Source organism: Ceratotherium simum, chromosome 22 (genome assembly GCF_057802395.1).
Source record: "Ceratotherium simum simum isolate JZ-2026a chromosome 22, ASM5780239v1, whole genome shotgun sequence".
Lineage (NCBI taxonomy): Eukaryota > Metazoa > Chordata > Mammalia > Perissodactyla > Rhinocerotidae > Ceratotherium > Ceratotherium simum.
The window spans coordinates 34,307,007-34,324,823 of NC_141921.1; the positions used below are offsets into that span (position 1 = coordinate 34,307,007).

At 56.3% G+C, this 17,817-nt stretch overlaps 1 protein-coding gene across 7 annotated transcripts in view; it reads left to right on the forward strand.

Moving 5' to 3' along the window:
* The first annotated feature begins 1,090 nt into the window (after window positions 1-1,090).
* HSPG2 (heparan sulfate proteoglycan 2) overlaps window positions 1,091-17,817 on the forward strand; it is a 101,454-nt gene continuing 84,727 nt past the window's right edge. For all 7 annotated transcript variants that reach the window (XM_087446610.1, XM_087446614.1, XM_087446611.1 and 4 more), the window contains exon 1: window positions 1,091-1,231. In XM_087446610.1, coding sequence (XP_087302736.1) covers window positions 1,169-1,231 — 63 coding nt within the window. In that variant the 5' untranslated portion in view covers window positions 1,091-1,168. The remainder of the gene's footprint in view (window positions 1,232-17,817) is intronic.

Here is a 17,817-nt window from a genome sequence, read left to right on the forward strand (position 1 = left end):
GCATCCATGAGTCTGTGTCAGACGTGGGTCACTGGGGATGTGATCTACCGCCCAAGCATCTGTGATGGGGGCTCTGGCAGCCTGGGTCTGTGTCTGGGCCTGAGTGTGCATGTTGCTGTGTCTCTGGCACTGGGCCTGTGATTTATGTAAATCAAAGTTGGTCTGTGAGTGATTTATGTGGAAAATGGTGTGTGTCAGGGGCAATTCCGTCCAGTACCGAGTGCCCACTGTCAGGCACTGTGGTTAGTGTGTGTGAAATCATAAAAAATACAGGTGATGTGTGCATGAGAAATTATGTTGGCCTGAGTGTGAACTGTGAGCACCTGTCACGCATTTGTGTGTGAAACGTGTCCTTATGCTCCATCTCTTGGGATTCACATGTGAGTCTGTGTAAAAACGTGAATACAAATGTGAGCGGCTGAGTGTGTGTGTTTGTATGAGTTGTGTCCCCTATGTCACCTGCAGAGGTGAAAGTTTTGAAGAGATAAAGTGAGCCCATGAAGACTGTTTGTATATGAAAGTGGGGTGCGAGACTGTGAAAGTGTGCCTGGTGTTCACGGGCGGCGCATGAGAGTGTTAGTGCGTGAGAGTTGTGAGTGTGGAAGTATTCTTGCAGGCCAGAGCTGGCATGAGTGGGTGTGAGCGTGCTCAGGTGCAACTGTGAAAGGTGCGTGTGTGCGCGCGGGGAGTTCTTTCTGGAGGGGCCCCGAGACTTGCCCGTGTGAGGAGGCACGTAAGTGGAGTGTGAACGGGTGTGACACCGGACTCAAGGGTCTGGGAGGGGGTGGGGCGCGCGGGAGCGGCGTGCGCGCGGAGGGCGGGCGGGGTCTCGCGCGCGGGACCCGGCCCGGTCCCATCGCACGCTCCAGGCCGGGTTTGGCGGGGAGCCGGGCTAGGCTGCGGCCGCGCGGAGGGAGCTGGGGGCCCAGACAAAGGCCCAGTCGCTGCGCGGCCGGCTCGTGCGAGCCGAGCCCGGGGCCGGGGGCGGGGCCTGGCGCCAGGGGCGGGGCTGGAGGGGCGGGGCCTGGCGCCCGGGGGCGGGGCGGGCGGAGGGAGGGGTAGGGGTGGGGGTGGTGGCAGCGGGCCGCGCCGTCCCGAGGACTCGGCCGGCTAGAGCGGGCGGCGGCGGCGGGCGCCGAGGGAGCGAGTGAGCAGAGCGGGCCGGGCCATGGGGCGGCGGGCGGCGGGCGCGCTGCTGCTGGCGCTGCTGCTGCACGGGCGGCTGCTCGCGGTGAGTGTGAGGGGCAGAGGGCCGGGGGGCGCCCCGGGCCCCGCTCGCCGCGCCCGCCAACTTGGCGGGGGTGCCGAGGCTGCGCGGCTGGGACTCTGGCCCGGGACGGCGGCGCCCGCCAGGGACCCCGGGCTGCCACAGGCCGGCGCCACCCTCCGCCGTGGGGCTGTCCCAAGGGGCGCCCGGGGACCCTGCGTGTGGCCAGGGGCGGGGCTGGCCCGCGTAGGAGCCCTTGGGTCACCCAGCCACGTTGCCGAGTCTCCAAGTCGCACTAGGCATGGCCCGGCCTGCCATTCCTGGGGACCAGGCAGAGAAACTTCCAGCAGAGTGGGAACTTGGCAGGGCGAGGGCACCCCTTTCTGTGCCAACTTGGAGAAGGGGCATTCAGTGGTGATGGGGGCCCCATCAAGCCTCACTGGAACTTTACCATGCTGTCTGTCCCCTTGGGGAATTTGTAGCCAAGCAGGCACAAGCAAAGAACCGTTCTGGACACACTGAGGCTTGTGTGGAACACCCACAGGCCCTGGAGTCCTACAGCCCAGGACTTGAATCAATCCCTGCTCTTCACTGAGTAGCTGTGTGACCTCGGATAAGCTAGTTTACGGCTCTGAGGCCAGCCCACATGCCTAGAGGGAACTGGAAATGCATGGCTTCAGAGTGCATAGCTGAAAGGTGATTGGCAGGACTGGATGGAATGTGCATGCAAGTGCCTGGTGCGGGGCCTGTTATGTGGTGGACACTCAGTGGATCTGTTTCCCTAGTTTCTTCTTCCCCAGGTGTATCAAAGTGTGAGGGAGGCCTGCCCCTATGCCCTGCCCTCTGCTCTGAGCTTGGATGGGCTCAGGCAGAGGAAAAGAGAATACCTAGCCAGGAGAGCCTCTGGAGACCTGAGTGAACTGAGAAGAGAAGGGCGGGGCCGGGTCAGTAGGCAGGGAGCTGCTGGCAGATGTGGGTGCGGGCACACCTGGGGAGCTGGGCCTGCCGTGGTGAACCACAGAGCCGCCCCCACCCTCTTTGAGGTGATCCTAGGCAGTCCCTGTCTCTGTCCCCTAAGTTCTCAGAACCAAAAGAGGGACTTTTCTGAGCTGGCCAGTGTTTACCCAGTGACTGACTCCCTGTCCTCGCCTTGCCGGCTGTCTTTCACCTCTGCCCTCCTGAGTCACTCGTTAACCCCCACCCCAACCTGACCCTTCACCTCTCACCCCACCCACTCACACCTCTTCTACCCTGCTGCCTAGCCTCCTTAATCCTCTGTCTCAGCCCCTTGCCCCAGCATGTCCAGCAGGGCCAATCTGTTGCTCCCCAGTCTTGATCTGAACTTGCAGGTCCAGACACTGATCTTTACTTTTCCAGAAAGTAGGCACCAACCTAGCATGTGGCATATCTTCCTTTCCTGACCCTCCCACCGCTCCACCTCCTGATGAGGGGCTCCTGGATGCTTGGGCTCTACAGTGGCAGGAGTGGGGAGGCGGGCGGAGCTGTTTGCTGTGTGCGGTAGGAATCTCCACAGAAATTGCCGGATTGCGGCCAGTCGTCTCATTCAGTTGTTCATTCATCACACCTTCATTGAGCAGCGTTCCAGGACAGTCCCTGGGAGCTCAGGGGTTTGTGCATTGGGCAGATATTTGCCAAGCACCTACTGTGCACGGTGCACCTGACACAGTGCAAGGGGCTGGGGTTTATGGCTGAGCAAGAACAGGCCCTGTCTGCTTTCCCAGAACTCAGATGGGTAAACGGGCGTCTCCAATCCTGTGGGTTTGTAGAGCCTCCTCGGCCACCACACCGAGGTCTTCACTGTCCTACCCCAGGCAGTTGGTGGAGGGCTGGAAAGAGTTCGGCCTCTGGAGTCTCACAGACCCGGGTTTGAATCCCAGCTCTGCCCTTTTCTAGCTGTGTGATCTGGGGCAAGTTCCTCTCTCTGAGCCTCAGTTTCCGCATCTGTAAAATGGGGGTAAGAAGTTTGTTGTGAGTTTTAAATGACATCAGCTTCTTCGCCCAGTGTCCCAGCAAGCCTTGGGCCCCTCCTTGCCTGCTGCCCTTTATCTCTTCTGCCCTTCAGTTTATGTGCACAAGCCAATAATGAGTGGGTGAGGGTAGGACACAAGAGGAGGGTCAGATGGTCCTTAGGGAGCTCAAGACCTCACTGGGGGCAGGAGACAGAGGAAACGGTGGTCTGTGATTAAGTGTGGGAGTAATTTCAGCTCAGAGGAGGTGGGGAGGCTTGTGAGGGGTGGGGGCCCGGCCTGGGTGACTCAGGGTCTGCCTTGGCCTGCTGACTCCTTTTCTTCCTGCTGGGGCCTTAGCCCTTCCTTTCTTGGGGCCAGCCCTGCCAGGAGACAGGAGTCTTGAGGGGGCCTGGTAATTAGGATGTTTGCCAGGGCTGAGGAGGGAAGTCACTGAGATACCTGTTTCCTGCCTTGGCTGGGTTTCCTCGCTGGGGAGGCTGCGGGTGGGTGGGGAGATGGAGGAGCCTCCCCTTCCCTCAGGGGCAGCGTTACCTCAGCTCTCCCCTTGACATAACTGGCAGCAGTGCCCCCGCCCCCACTGCCCGCCCTGCTTCAGACCTGCTGCTGGGGGTGGGTTGTGAGCGTGCCCTGGGGATTTCCGGAGAGAGGGCTGCAGGCCCATCCACAGAGGGAGGTGGAGGCTGGAAGGGGCAGAGATGGACCCCCCCCCACCATGAGCTCCCTGTGTCTGGGGAGTTGTGGCCCCCACCTGGCTTGGCCCAGGCCTGTTCTTGGGCTGAGCACAGGCAAGTTGGGATCTGTGGGTCTGAGGCCCGGCCTGGGAGACGGGTGGAAGGAAGGTGGCAGAAGGAGCCTAGGTTCAGGGCTTGGAGTGGTGGAGAGAGAGGTCTTGGGGTGCTAGGCCGGATGATGAGAACGTAATAGGGGTAGCTCACATTTATCGAGTGCCCACTGCCTGCCAGGCACGGAGTTTCTCTGTGAATCCCCACATGCTGTCCCCCTGCTCAGAACCTCCTGCCCTCCCCATGAGCTCACAGTCAGACCCTAGCCCCTGACTTCACAGAGCCCACAAGGCCCTCCGAGACCTGGCCTCCTGCTCCCTCTCGCCTCTCTCCTCCCACCAGCCCTCCCCTCACTCACTCCCTCCAGCGACACCTGTCTGTTTCTGGAACATGCCAAACACCCTCCCACCTTAGGGCCTTTGCATCTACTGTTCCTTCTGCCTGGAACACCTGTCTCCCAAATATCCACGTGACCCTCTGCCTCACCTCCTTCAGGTCCCTGACGACTCTGCCCAACATTTGCTTTATTTTATTTTTTTCTTGTCAGTCTCTGCCATGTATTTGTTTCCTTGTTTATCTCTCCCTCCCCCCCAGTTTAAGGTCCGTGAGAGCAGGACCCTATGTGTTTTGTTCACTGCTGTTGTACCTTTGCACCCACAGGTAGTAAGTGCTCACTAAGTACATCTGTTGTGTGCATTAAGCTATAGCTGCTAGTATGGTCCCCATTCTCTAAGCAGAGGAAGTTGAGGCACAAAGAGGTTACTGACTTGCCCTGTGACTCGCACGCACACCTGCTCGGTGGTACCAGGAGCCAGGCTGTGAAGCTGGATGAAGCTCTCCTTACCGCTCTCCCTAATATGTCCCACTTGCTTTGATGTTCATGAAACTGTTGTCACTGGTGTTGATAAAAGTTAGAACTCAGGTCCTCGGCGGTGCAGGGGCCACCTCAGGCAAGAAATAGTGGGATCTGGCTCCAGGGACAGAGGCACTCAGGATGGGTGTGCCTCAGTATCCACTGGGCCTCCTGGGGACGCCTGCCCTGGCGGGAGCCTAGAAAGACTAAACTCTAGGGTGGTCGTTTGTGGGATTACCGGTGCATTTGTAGGTTTTTCAATTAATTAATTTCCTCGTTAAATATTCCCTGAGACCCTATAGACAGTTGAATTAATCCAGGTGTTTTAGGCCCTGAGTGGGCCAGGCTGGCCCTGCCCTGTGTGGGAAGCAAGGGGGAAGAACGACGGCCCAGCTGCCCTACGTGGAGCCCTTGCTTGGTTCCCCTGACTGTTCCCTGGGGGCTCAAGGTTTAGAGTGAGTCTGCAGAGGCTGCAGGGCTGCCTGGCCTTGGGACGAGAGTCTCTGGAGAGAGGGCAGGAGGGGCCGCCCAGGATGTGGAAAGATCGGGAGTGATGATTCAGAGGCCACTTGGAGGCCAGACACGTGGGTTCTGGACCCTCAGACCACTTGGGGCGTGTGGGAAGGACTCCCAGCCCTGGCCTGTTGCCCCCATCCCCAGCTCAGTCCCAGCTGTGAGGGGTCAGGCTGGAGGAGGAGCGGGTGAGCGTGACCCTGTCCCCCAGCGCTTCCTGAGGATCTGCTGAGTCCTCTGCACCCTCCTCCCAGGGTCCACCCGGGCCTTTACCCCATCTCCCTCCTACCAGGGAGGGGAGGTTGGACTGAGGGTCCTGGCCCTGTTGGAATGTTGCCCCAACCCGGCCCTTGGCCTCTTTGGCCCTTCTGCCCCCTCCTGCTCCCAGGGCCTGGCTGGGGCCTGCTGGCCGCCCCAGCGCCCAGAGCTGGCTGACTGAAACCCAGAAGAATGTGTGGAACTCGCTTCGTGGGGAGCCACCAGCCTCACTGCCCAGCCTGGTGGCGTCGGGTCCGTGTCAATAGAGGCCTTGAGAGGGGAGTGGCTCGTGGCTGCTGGGGGTGGCTGGGCCAGGGACACCGTCATGAAGGCCCTGGGAACAGGCGGCTCTTTGACGCCTGGGAATGTGGGGCCTTCAGGTCTCAGCCACCCCCAGAACCCACCCTGCCCTCCTTTCCCTGATGCCCCTCTGTGCCAGGACTTCAGGGACCTGAGAGCATCCCCGGGGCATCCCTGAGATGTCCTTGGGACAGCTCCCAGCTACCTCCCAGAGCCCTTCCCCTTAGGCGCAGGGAGGGCACCCTGTTTCTCTGTTGCTCTGGATTGTCGGGGGGCATCTGGAGCGCAAAGGCTTGCAGTGTGTGCTGAATGAATGAATGGACAAATGATATATGTGATTAAATAGCCTGTCAACTAAAGTCCCCTACAGGTGTGTGTTGGACTCAAAATTCATTTAACAAGTATTTATTGAGCATCTTGCATTATAACTAGTGCGGGAAGACAGACAATAAATATATGTCAGGTGAGAATAAGTGCTCGGAAGAAAAAATAAGGCAGGGAAGGGGGTGGTGATGAGATGGGGTGGGGTGGTCAGGAAAGGCCTCTGGTAGATAACATTTGAACAGAAGGCATGTGAAGGAAGTGAGGGTGTAAGCCCTGCAGATTTCTAGGGCCCTCCAGGCAGGCAGAACAGCTAGTGCAAAGGCCCGGAGGTGTGCTCAGCATGTTTGTGGAAAGCAAGGAGGTCTGAGTGAGGGGGAGCATGGTAGATGCGGCCAGAGGTGCCAAGGGGAGATGGGCAGAGCCTTGGCCATGGGAAGGACTTTGGATTTGCTTCTGAGTGAGATGAGAGATCACTCTGGTAGCTGTGTGCAGAAGAGGACGTGGAGGGCCAAGGACGAAAGCAAGGAGGCCATGACCTAGGCCAGAAACGATGGGAGCTTGTACCAGGCCGGTGGAGATGGGAAGACGTGGTTGAATCCTGAGTGTATTTTGAAGGTCGGGCTGACGGGATTTGCTGATGGATCTGGGGTGGGGTGGGGCAGAAAGAGAGGAGTCAGGCATGTCTCCACAGTCTTTGGCGTGAGCATCCGGAAGGACGGAGCTCCCACTAGCTGAGATGGGAAAACTCCAGGAGGGTCAGGCTTGGGAGGAAGATGGAGAATGGCAGGTGATGGACGGGACGATGGATGGAGGATGAAGAGGCCCTGGGGTTGGGGCAGTGTTGGCCTGACTCACAGCCAGGGCAGTCAGCCTCCTCTCTGCCCCCACCTTCATCGAGGGGGTCTTGCTGAGTGTACGTTTATGGAGCTGCAGATGCTGATCCCTTAGGAGCCCACAGCCTGAGCTCATGGCTTATGTGTTTCTGTGTGTACTTGGAATTTACTGTCTTCCCCTTCTAGAATGGAAGCTCCATGAGGGTGGGGACTCAGTTTTCTTCATTGTAGTTTGCCTGGTGCTCAGGCTCCTTGCTGAGGACTGAGAAGGAGCTGCTTCTGCCCCTGGACTCAGGAGAGTTGTCCTTCCCAGTCACTGTTCACTGCTGAGACTGAAGCATGTGGGACGAGCTGGGGTGCCCATGTGCCATCTTCCACTTGTCCTCATTGGACTTGGAGCCACTTTCTCTGGGAACTATGGTCAAGGCTCAGCTTGGCCCCCGTTGGCTGTGTGACCTCGGGCAAGTTCTTTCATCTCTCTGAGCCTCAGGTCAGAAATAGGAATCATGACGCCTATTTCTCAGGTGGATGTGAGACCAGGTGGATGCACCTTGCTTGGTGTCTGGACTGTGATAGGTGTTTGACAGTGGGTGGCTGCTCTGTTAGTCTTGTTCCTGCTGAGGGCAAGGCCAGTGTGGTACTTGACACGCCTTTTCCTGATCACAGCTACTGCCATCTATTGACCCAGACCCTGCTCTGGGCTTATTGAATGAATGGCCGAGTAAGGGGATCATCTCTGCTCCCTCTGCTTCTCTTTCACAGTCTGAGAGCCCCGGATGTAATGGCATCTGATCTGTCACTACCCCCCTTCCCCCACTGATGCCGCAGCTGCAGGACAGAGTCCACCCTTCCACCCTGATTGCTCCTTCCTGGAGGGGGGGAAGGAGGGGGCACACCCCAGGGTGTGGCCTGGGAAAGGCTGGAGCCTGTGGACGCACTGTCCCCTTCCCAGATGTGTGCACTTGGTGGGCTCTGAGCAACAAGAGGACTGGCCAAGTGGTTCCCATGGGTGCAGAAAGGATGTTCATGCATCTTAAGGGGAGCGGCGGAGGGGGCTTCCTGGGACCCCATCCCAGCCCCATCCTTCTTCAGGCCCACACTACAGGAGGCAGGACCTTGCCCAGGGAGCCCTGGGAAGATTTGTAGCAGGTCCTCATTTGCCACCCAGCTCTAAATCTGACCCCAGTGGGCTCTCAGAGAAACAGCCAGACTAAAGAGAAAGAGAGACGCCAGTGCATGGTAATCTCTCTCCCTACCCTGTACCTTGGGCTTGGGCTGCTGGGTGGAGACATGCCCCTTCCCCGCTAGGGTGGGTCACATCCAGGTGTTTCATTTTTAACATCCAGGTGTTTCATTTTTTAACATTTGGCGTCTTTCCCCAGCTTTTCCCCAATCCCAGTCCATGGAGAGAGGGAGGACTTCAGAGGCAGCCTCGGGTGACCCCGCAGATGCTTCTCCTGGGGTGAGGCTGGGAATTCCCAGCTGCCTCTGGCCCCTTCCCAGCCCACCTCCAGGTCCCTGCCCCCACCTCCCCGTGCTCGCCCCCCAGGAGCCAGCTCTGGCCCCCACCTCCTGGCCCTGGCCTCCCCTCTTACCCCAGCTGACTCATCCCTCTCCTTGTTTGGTGTTTCCAGTTTTCAAATAGTTGGGAACTGGGATCATGCCTCTTCTTGGATCCCTCGCTGGGCTGGATAAACTGAAATTCTGGCCTCATAAATCCTAGCGCCATGGCCTCTTTCACTTAACAATTCTACTCCCTCTCCTGCCGTTTGCCTTCTTGTCACCCTTGGGCCAGAGGAGGAGAGACCCAGGAGTTTCCTGAGGGCAGACCAGTCTCTTCTCTGCCCTGAGACCTCAAGGATCTTCTCCCCGGGACCTTGGTCACCCAGGTCATCAGCCAGTGCTCAGTGATTAAAATCGCCACCCTCTCTTGAGCCAAGCCCCACACAGAGTTCTCGCTAGGCATTATCCTATATAATCCTTGAAGCAGTCTTTTGAGATTGGCATTATTATCTCCATTTTACAAGGGAAACTGAGGCACAGAGAGGGGACATGGCTGGCCCAAGTCATCCATCTGGTACATGGCACAGCTGGGAGTAGAGCCCAGGTTGTCTGAGTCCAAAGCTGTCATCCCTTCCCCAGTAGCTCCAGTCTGTTGGGCGGAGGGAGAGCATGATCTGGGAGGACTGCATGGTCTGGGCAGGCTGCCTGGAGGAGGTGGACTGTGCTGGCTTTGGCAGAGGGTACAGCAAACTGCTGCAGATTTGCCATGTGGGCTTATCCAGTTCCTCCTTCTCAGATTTGGGTACCTTTTGCCCCTTGGCCTCCATCTCAACTTAGTGATAATATTCACTAGGGAGATGGAGTTGGCCTTCCCTGGGATTGAGACCCTTAGGAACCTGGATCCTTCTCAGTCAGGTCTCAAGCTCCCTGTGGGACCTGTACGTATTGCCCTGTTTGGAGTTAAGTGGATTTTTGCTGAGTGGGGCCTGCTCTGAGCCAGCCCTGTGCCCACCTCAATCCTGCGGGCCTGGGTGAAATACGAGGCCCAGAAGCACGTGGCCCACCTGAGAGAGGGAATCTACATGCAAGTCCCAGACTATGTCATTTGAACATCCCTGTGCAGTGGAGGAGTCAAGAATTCATCCGGGGGCTGGCTCTGTGGCATAGTGGTTAAGTGTGTGTGCTCCGCTACCAGCGGCCCGGGTTCAGATCCTGGGCACGCACTGATGCACCGCTTGTCAGGCCATGCTGTGGCGGCGTCCCATATAAAGTAGAGGAAGATGGGCACAGATGTTAGCCCAGGGCCAGTCTTCTTCAGCAAAAAGAGGAAGATTGGCATGGATGTTAGCTCAGAGCTGATCTTCCTCACACACACACACACACAAAAAGAATTCATCCGTCCATCCGTCCATTCATTGATTCACTCATTCATTGCTGAGGACCTGCTGTGTGCCAGACAGTGTGCTAAGTGTTTTATATGCGTTATCAACTCTCCTATGTGGTTGGGATTATACCTCCATTTCCCAGATGAGAAACAGCTCAGAGGAGAGCAGTGACTTGCCCAAGATCACACAGCCAGGTGCAGAGGAAGGTGGGAGCTGAGTCCAGCTCTGTCAGTCCTCCTGGGAGAGATTAGAGGCCTGGTCCCTCCTCTGCAGAAGCTCTGGGTCTTGTTGAAGACGCAGGACTCGCGAACCATAAGTGCCCAGCACAACTCAAGGTCCAGACAACAGAAGATTGTCGGGGAAGGAAAAGATGCATTTGGCATGAGTTGTCTGGAAAGACTTTCTGGAGGAAGTGGGGCTTAAAGAGCAAGGAGGATTTGGCTGGCAGAAGAGGAAGGCATCCGGGACGGGGGTCCAGAAGTCGTCGCATTGTCCCTAGATTCTCATTGTTGTCAAGCGTGTGAGCAGGAAGGCTCTGGCCTGCTGCTGGAGTCGTTAACACTGGGGAAAGAATGAGAGGAAGTCACCAAGATAGCCAAGGTGACATCCATCTCAGTCCCCTGCCCTGTACCTGGCCAGACCAGGAGGCAAGAGGTCAAGGCCTGGGCCTGCACTTGGTTGCCAGCCAACTACTGACCCTCTTCCCTGGGCCTCACTGTTCCTACCCACAGAATGGGCTCCTTTCTTGCTCTTTGGCCACCTGCCAACTCAGAGGAAAAGGATGTTGAGTTCTTGGAGACAACTGCTAGCTTCCCTTCAGGAGTTGGTGGTATTCCATTCTCTGGGGCCTGGGGTGGTAGCCACCTTTCGAAGCCCACCATCTTACCAATCCCACGTTTTCCTCTTTTTTTTTTCCCCCCAAAACCCCAGTAGATAGTTGTATGTCATAGTTGCACATGCTTCTAGTTGCTGTATGTGGGACGCGGCCTCAGCATGGCCGGACAAGCGGTGCATCAGTGCGTGCCCGGGATCCGAACCCAGGCTGCCAGCAGCGGAGCGCGTGCACTTGACCACTAAGCCACGGGGCGGCCCCCCACGTTTTCCTTCACTGACGCTACCAGCCTACAAGTGCCAGGCCTTGGGCTAGGGAAACAGATGAAGGAGATGGCTCCCTGCTGCCTTAGACATTAAAGCCCAGCCTGTCCTCCCGTGTGGACCCGGGATCACCCCTGCAGTGGTCTGCCCACGCCGGTTCACCTCTGTGCCCCTTGGGCACCTGCCACTGAACTAACATCCAGGCGCCCTGTAAATATCTGTTTAGCCAGTGAGCACTGGACTAGGAGTCACAAGATCCCTGTACTCCTCTTGGCCCTGCTGTGTGATCCAGGGCAAGTCATTTAACTTCTCTGAGCTTAGTTTTCCCCAGATGCAAAATGGGACCATTCATTCATTCATTCAGCAAACATTTATGGAGTGCCGGCTCTATGCCCAGCCCTGTGGTAGATATAAACGCCAAACATGGGTCAAAGGAGCTTCTCATCTGATAGGGGAGACAAGCTGGGTGGTGGACTAGTCAATAAATGGGGAGGGGAGAAAGCAGGCTGCATTCAAAGAAACGTCTTCTTAGAGCTTTAGAGCTAGTTTTTAGTGCCACACGACCTCTGGGAGATATCTGGGATCTTTGTGACTTTGTCTCAGCCCCTATTTGTTATTCTAGTTACTGCCACAGTCTGTTGCCCTGGCGATTAGCTTGTGGGAAGAGGGGACCTGGGGAGACAGCTCCCTCCAGGCTAGGGCAGGGGAGAAGACCCCTGGGGGTAGAGAGGAGAGCAGGCCGATTTTATCGCAAGTTTCAGATGAGCTCATGGATGTGGAAAACAGATGTGGAAAATAGCGAGGGCTATATATACTGAGTCTGGTTATTTTAACTTAGGAGATGTGGAAGCTGCCTGCAGATCTCAGGTTTGGGGTTCTCTGGCACTGAGTGAGTTAAAAGAGAGGAGTCGGCTGAAGCTCCTGCTCTCTGCTTTCCTCCCTTACCCCCACCCCACCCCGCCCTGTTCTGGGGCAGCTGGAGGGAGGCAGTGATCAGCTCAGGCTGGATCTGACCTGAGGAAATGGAAGGAAAGGGCTAAATTGGCCTGGTTTCCCCTCCCCGGTGGGAGGTGGTGGGTGGGAGGAGGTGAGGAGAGGGGACAGGGACGCTGGGGCAGGAATGTGTGATAAGATCAAAGCTTTCAGCCTCCCTGGGCCTCACCTCTGTTTCACCTGAGCAATTGAAGGGAATTCTCTAAGTGGGAGGAGGGAGAACGAGACCCCTGGGGAAGGGGGTTGCAGGTCCCCACCCTCCTCCCTCGACACTCCGAGAGGCCCCACCTCCTGCAGGCCTCAGGCACGCCCTCCCACCCACTCCCCATCTCCCAGAAGGCCCAGCTCTTGCCCTGACAGGTGCTGCAAGCCCCAGGGCCACCTTTACTTGGCACATCCAGATTGGGGGACGCCCTCCCTACCACCCGCACTCCCATCAGCTCTCTCACCTCTAGGGTTTCTGGCCAGCAGAGCCTCCTTTATGTGGCCTGTTAGCCCCCCATCAGTTAGTTCTGCAGGTTGTACTTAGGGATAGTGCATGGGCAGGAGGCACAGCCCCGAGTCTTGTCCTAGCTCCGTCACTTATTGCTGTGTAACTCGGGGCTGGTGGTTTAACATCTCTGAGCCGCATTTGTCAGCTGGGAACGGTAATAGCTCCTTTGCAGGGTTTTGGTGAAGATTAGAGTTCATGTAAATCTACAGCCAGAAGAGGCAGTTGATAAATAACAGGAACTATTATTTTGTGATTTTCTTTTTCCACTTTCAAGGCTGCCCCTGGTACTTGGTCCTAGGTAAACCAGGGGGCTTGATTTTGTTCTGCCTCCTTTCCCCGACCCAGAAGGCCCCAAGCCCCAGGGTCCCTCCTCTTGTCCAACACTCATGCGTCTTCATAATGTTGGCAGGGGAGCAGGGCAGGAAGGGTGAGTGAAGAGGGCCCAGACGCTCTGTAAGTGCCCTCAGGCACCTGCTGGGCCACCTGCCCTAGTGATACCAGGTTAGGCCTTCCCGCCAGCCTGAATCGGCCAGGTGGTCCAAGCCACCACTCTCCCGTACCAGGGGCCTCAGCAGCCCAGCTGTGTGGTTGGGAAGGTGGCCCCAGAACGCCCCAGGGGGGATGGGGCCCGGAGCTGGCCCTGGAGTGCCACAGCCTCGGCTCCTGCCTAGGCTGTCTGCCCCGGCTCTGCCCCGTTAATGATTACTCTGGGCGGCGGGAGAGCAGGGGAGGGGGAGGGCCACCTTCCCATCTCCTTAACCACTGGTTGCGCCTGAGGTATGTCAGCACCTGGGTGTTCCCTGCTTTAATGTGGCAGCCCTGCTCTGGAGCACAGCGGGTGGGGGAGCAGGGCTCGGAGTCACAGATTGACAGGCAGCCAGTGCCCCTGGGGTCCCGCGGACAGACTTAGGGCCCACAGGATCTGGTGAAATGTGAGCTGGGGTATAATAGGCCCCGGAGGTTTGGCGCCAGCCATGTGACCAGACCCTGCAATAACACACCAGGTGAGCAAGCCCCTTCTAGCACAAAAAAAACCTTCGCTCCTCCTCTCCTGCGCTCAGACCTTGCAGAGGGGTCCCAGCTAGAAGGTAGTGTGGTGGCTAGGGCTTTGGGGCAGCTGGGCTTGGATTCCAACCTTCCAACCCCAACTCTGCCATTTTTGGGCTGTGTGACCCTGGGCAAGTCACTTGACCTTTCTGAACACCCGTTTTTTGAAACAAGAGAATACTAATCCCTACTTTGCAGGTGTCAGTGAGCCAAGGTGTGGGAAGTATTTAGCTCATAATTAATGCCTGGGGAATGGTAGCAATCATTACTGTTACAGTTTTTGTTATTAGGAGAAAGTGAAAGTTGAATCCTAGTCTTGGGTAACCAGGGCAGAAGGGGCCCGTGGGATGAGCTGGAGGATTCAGGGGGAAAAGGGGGCCTGGGGAGATCCCAGGAACATGTATGAAGAGGACATATATGAGAGGGCTTGAAGGATGGAGAGAACAGGGCTTTGGCGGGCTCTCTCGGTCTACCCCAGGCCCACCTTGGTCCTCCCAGCCCTGGTTCCTCCCTGGGCTGGGTCCTGTGGTTGGTGCAGGGCCAGAGTGGGGGAGGAGGGAGAACTGTTTATTTTGATAACATTAGGGCATTTTCCCCCACTGGCAGCTGCTATTTTGGGAGCCTGGAGAGCAGGGGCTATGGTTAAATTAGGTAATGTTGCTCCAGAAGGAATGTGTGAAGCAGTGGGGCCGAGGCTGCAGGGAGAGGACGGTCGGTTCACTCCATATAAAATTAAACTGCAGCTGGAACAGAGCAGCTCAGGCCGCTTTATAAGGCGGCGGAGGGCGAGGCCGCTGGAAGCCGCTGCGGGGGGAGTGGAGGTGATGGCTCAAGGCCTCTTTTGGGGGAGCCTGGGCCCGCGCCCGGAAGCCTGGCTGGCCCAGCAGGGGCTGGCGATGGGGCTGAGGGGCAGGGCTGGTGTGTCCTCGGCTCTGTGCCTCTGGCTGCTACAGAGGCGGGTGGGGCTTGGGGTGGTGTGATGCGCAGGAAGGTTGGATCTGCGGACTCGGCCTCGAATCCTGCTTCTGCCTCTTTCTGGCCTTCTGTGCTTGGGCGAATCACTCTAGCTCGCTGCACCTCAGTATTATCAGTGGTGAAATAACGGTTTCAGCCCCCTCGGGATGTCTCTGAAGGATTGATTAAATCTCTGGAAGAAAAAGCATAGCTAACTTTTATTGAGCACTACTGTGTGCAAGGCGCTGTCCTAACTCCAAGAGTGGTCCCTGCACCCGCAGCTTGGGCCTCACCTGGGAGCTGAGAAATGCCAAGTCTCAGGCCCCACCCAGACCTACCGAATCAGAATCTGCCCGCTGACAAGATCCCCAGGAGATCCCTGTGCCTGTTAAAGCTGGAGAAGCTCTCCTTTACGTACATTGTCTCATTTTGTCTTGAAAACCACCCCGTGATAGGAATTGTCATTTGACAGTTGTGAAAACTGAGGCATGGAGAGATGGCCAACGTAGAAACTCCGTCAGTGTTCATTCTCTCCCCAAATTCGGCCCCTCCTTCCCCTCTTTTGGTCTAAATTGGGGTTGGAGAGAGGAATGGGGTGTTGAAGCCCCTGGCAGGACTGGAGAAAGTCAAGAGTGTCTCCTGCCTCTGAGACTTAATCAGACTCTCTTCTCTCCATTCCCCCACGGCGTGAGCACAGCTGGGCAGAGGTCGTCTCCCCAAAGTCATTCCACACTTCCTGTCCCTGGAGAAAGATGGGGCAGGAAAGGGATTCGCTACTGATGTGGCCTGTGGTACAGACAGGGGCCACTGCCCGGCAGGTTTGTGGGGAGGGGGAGTCAGAGCAGGGGCTGCCCTGGGCTTAGGGTCACCCCGCCCATCACTGGTACGTTTGGGACTGAGTCAATCTGGCAGCAAATATTCTAAGGAACACCTGCTACATGCCCAGCCCTGGGGAAGTATCCTAAATTTCCCCCAGTTCTGAAGACTCTTCATTAAACAGAAAAAAAAATGTTAAGTACAGTTTATCTAGCACTTACCATGTGTTATACACTGTGCTAAGCACTTGACTTGCCTTCTCTCTTTTATCTATTTAGTTTCACTGGCAGTTTCCTCCTGTATAAAATGGGGATAGTAGTAAGAATACCTATCTCATGGAGTTGTTATGAAGATATTTTCCGTGCTGGCACATAGTGTTTGTTAAATAAATACAGTGAGTACAAATAATCTCCCAGCAAGGCGGGTCCCATCATTGCCTCCATTTTACAAATGTGCAAACTGAGGTCCAGAGCAGGGAAGGCACTCACCTGTCAGGATCACAGGAGATTGAGCCAGAGCCAGAGCCGTAAGAAATCTAGTCCCCAAACTTCAAAGCCAATATTATAATTCAATTCAATTTAGTAAATATTTGTATATTATCCACTAGCTTCTGCTCGGCATTGGGAAGTATCTAAAGGTTAAAATATAAATATATGTGTATATAAAAGATGAAAAAAACCCAAGGAGTGTTGGGTTTGTTTGTCCCCAAGGAGCTTTGGTTGCAGCAGGAGAGTAGAGACATTTACTCAAGTGGCTATAATTAAGACCAAATGTCTAGTCCTCTAAGAGGTGGAAATTAAGTCCTACGGATGTGTGGGGGAGAAAGATGTCTTTGTGGGGGGTCCAGGAAGACTTCAGAGTGGAGGTGGTAATTGAGCCAGGCCTTGAAGGATGGATGAGTAGATTAAAATGGGAGGCACAGGAACAGCATTCTAGGAGGAGGGAACAGCATACATAAAGGCCTAGAGGCAAGAAAATGTGTCCTGTGTTCCTGAGAAAGTGTGATCCAGTTCTCAGGAGCCTCGGGGGGGCTTCATGGGCTCTGGGGTGATGAAGCAGCGAAGGCCAACCCCAGCTTTCTTGTCATTGAAGATTCTCAGTGTTCTCAAAGACTTGGCTCCTCAACCAGCTGGAATTATTCCATCATCATTCTGCCCTTTCTTTGTGTCAGAACACCAGAGACTTTTATAAATGGCCCGTCCGAGCTTCTGGTCAGCATGTGATAACCGGTGTAGCCGACAGAATTCGAGCCAAAAGCAAGAGACTCGATGTCTTGATTAACTGGGCAGCCTTATCGCCAATACATGTTCGATTTCCGTTTGTCCTTTCCTGCGTTGACATAACTCTGGGTGGGGAGCACAGTGGAGGGGCCAGGCCTGGGTTCTGATTTCGTCTCTGTGGCTGACCAGCTGTGTGGCCTTGGGAGAGCCTCAATTTCCTCCTCTGTAAAATGGACGTAGCTCTACTTCCAGGCTTGGTTTAAGGATTGGTGCTGTTATAATCTGCACTGTCCAGTATGGTAGCCATTGGCCATGTGGGACTATTTAAATTTGTTAAATTTAAAAATTTAAAATAAAGATTCAGTTTCTCATTTGCACTAGCCACGTTTCAAGTGCTCAGTAGCCACAGGAGTAGCTACCTTACTGGACAGCGTGGATGTAGAACATTTCCATCACTGCAGAAAGTTCTATCGCATGGCACTGGTGCATATAAAGTGCCATGCGCACTCAGTGAGGAGTGGCTTTGTTATTATTACTGGTTCCCTGTCCCAATTTGGAACCCCCAGTCTGTGGAGGCCTGAGAGACCCCTGGGCCTCAATGGAGGCAGACAGGATTGCCCCTCCCGCCGTTCTGTGCCTGCTTTCTCCCTGACGGCTGGAGAGGTCTCTCTCCCCTCGCCTGACTCCACCTGTAATGTTAAAAAGTCGCTGACTCGGCTCCATGCAGGCCACCCTTCCTCCCTTAATTTCCCCCCCACTCCCCTCAGCCTGTCTCTGCTTAGCTCACCATTCAGCTGCTGGCATCTAGGATCTGCATGTCCAGCCTCCGAGATTCCCACTGCCCATTCCCAAGGGCTGGAGTCGGGGAGGAGGCCTCCCCTGGTAGTCCCAGCTCCCTGCGGAGGTGCCGGCTGCCTGGGCCCCTCTCAGCAGGGTGGAGATGATGGTTTGTTGTGACGGGGGCAGTGGGCAGCCTGCCTGCTCGAACGTGCCCGTATCTAGGCGCCAAGCATGCTGTTTGCACTTGGCTGGGCCTCAGGGTCTGGCCCGGTGCCTGCGAGGGCTGGCCTGCGTTGGCGCCCTGGTTACAAAGGCTGATCGTGGGCCTCTGCCTGGTCAGAAACACCCGGCGCTGTTCCTGGGCTGGGGCCTGGGGCCTGGGGGTGAGGGGCATGTCTCACACCTGGAGCAGGAGTGCAGGACAGGTTCTCGGCTGTGGCTGGGCCCTGGGTGCTGAGTAGGCACTAGAC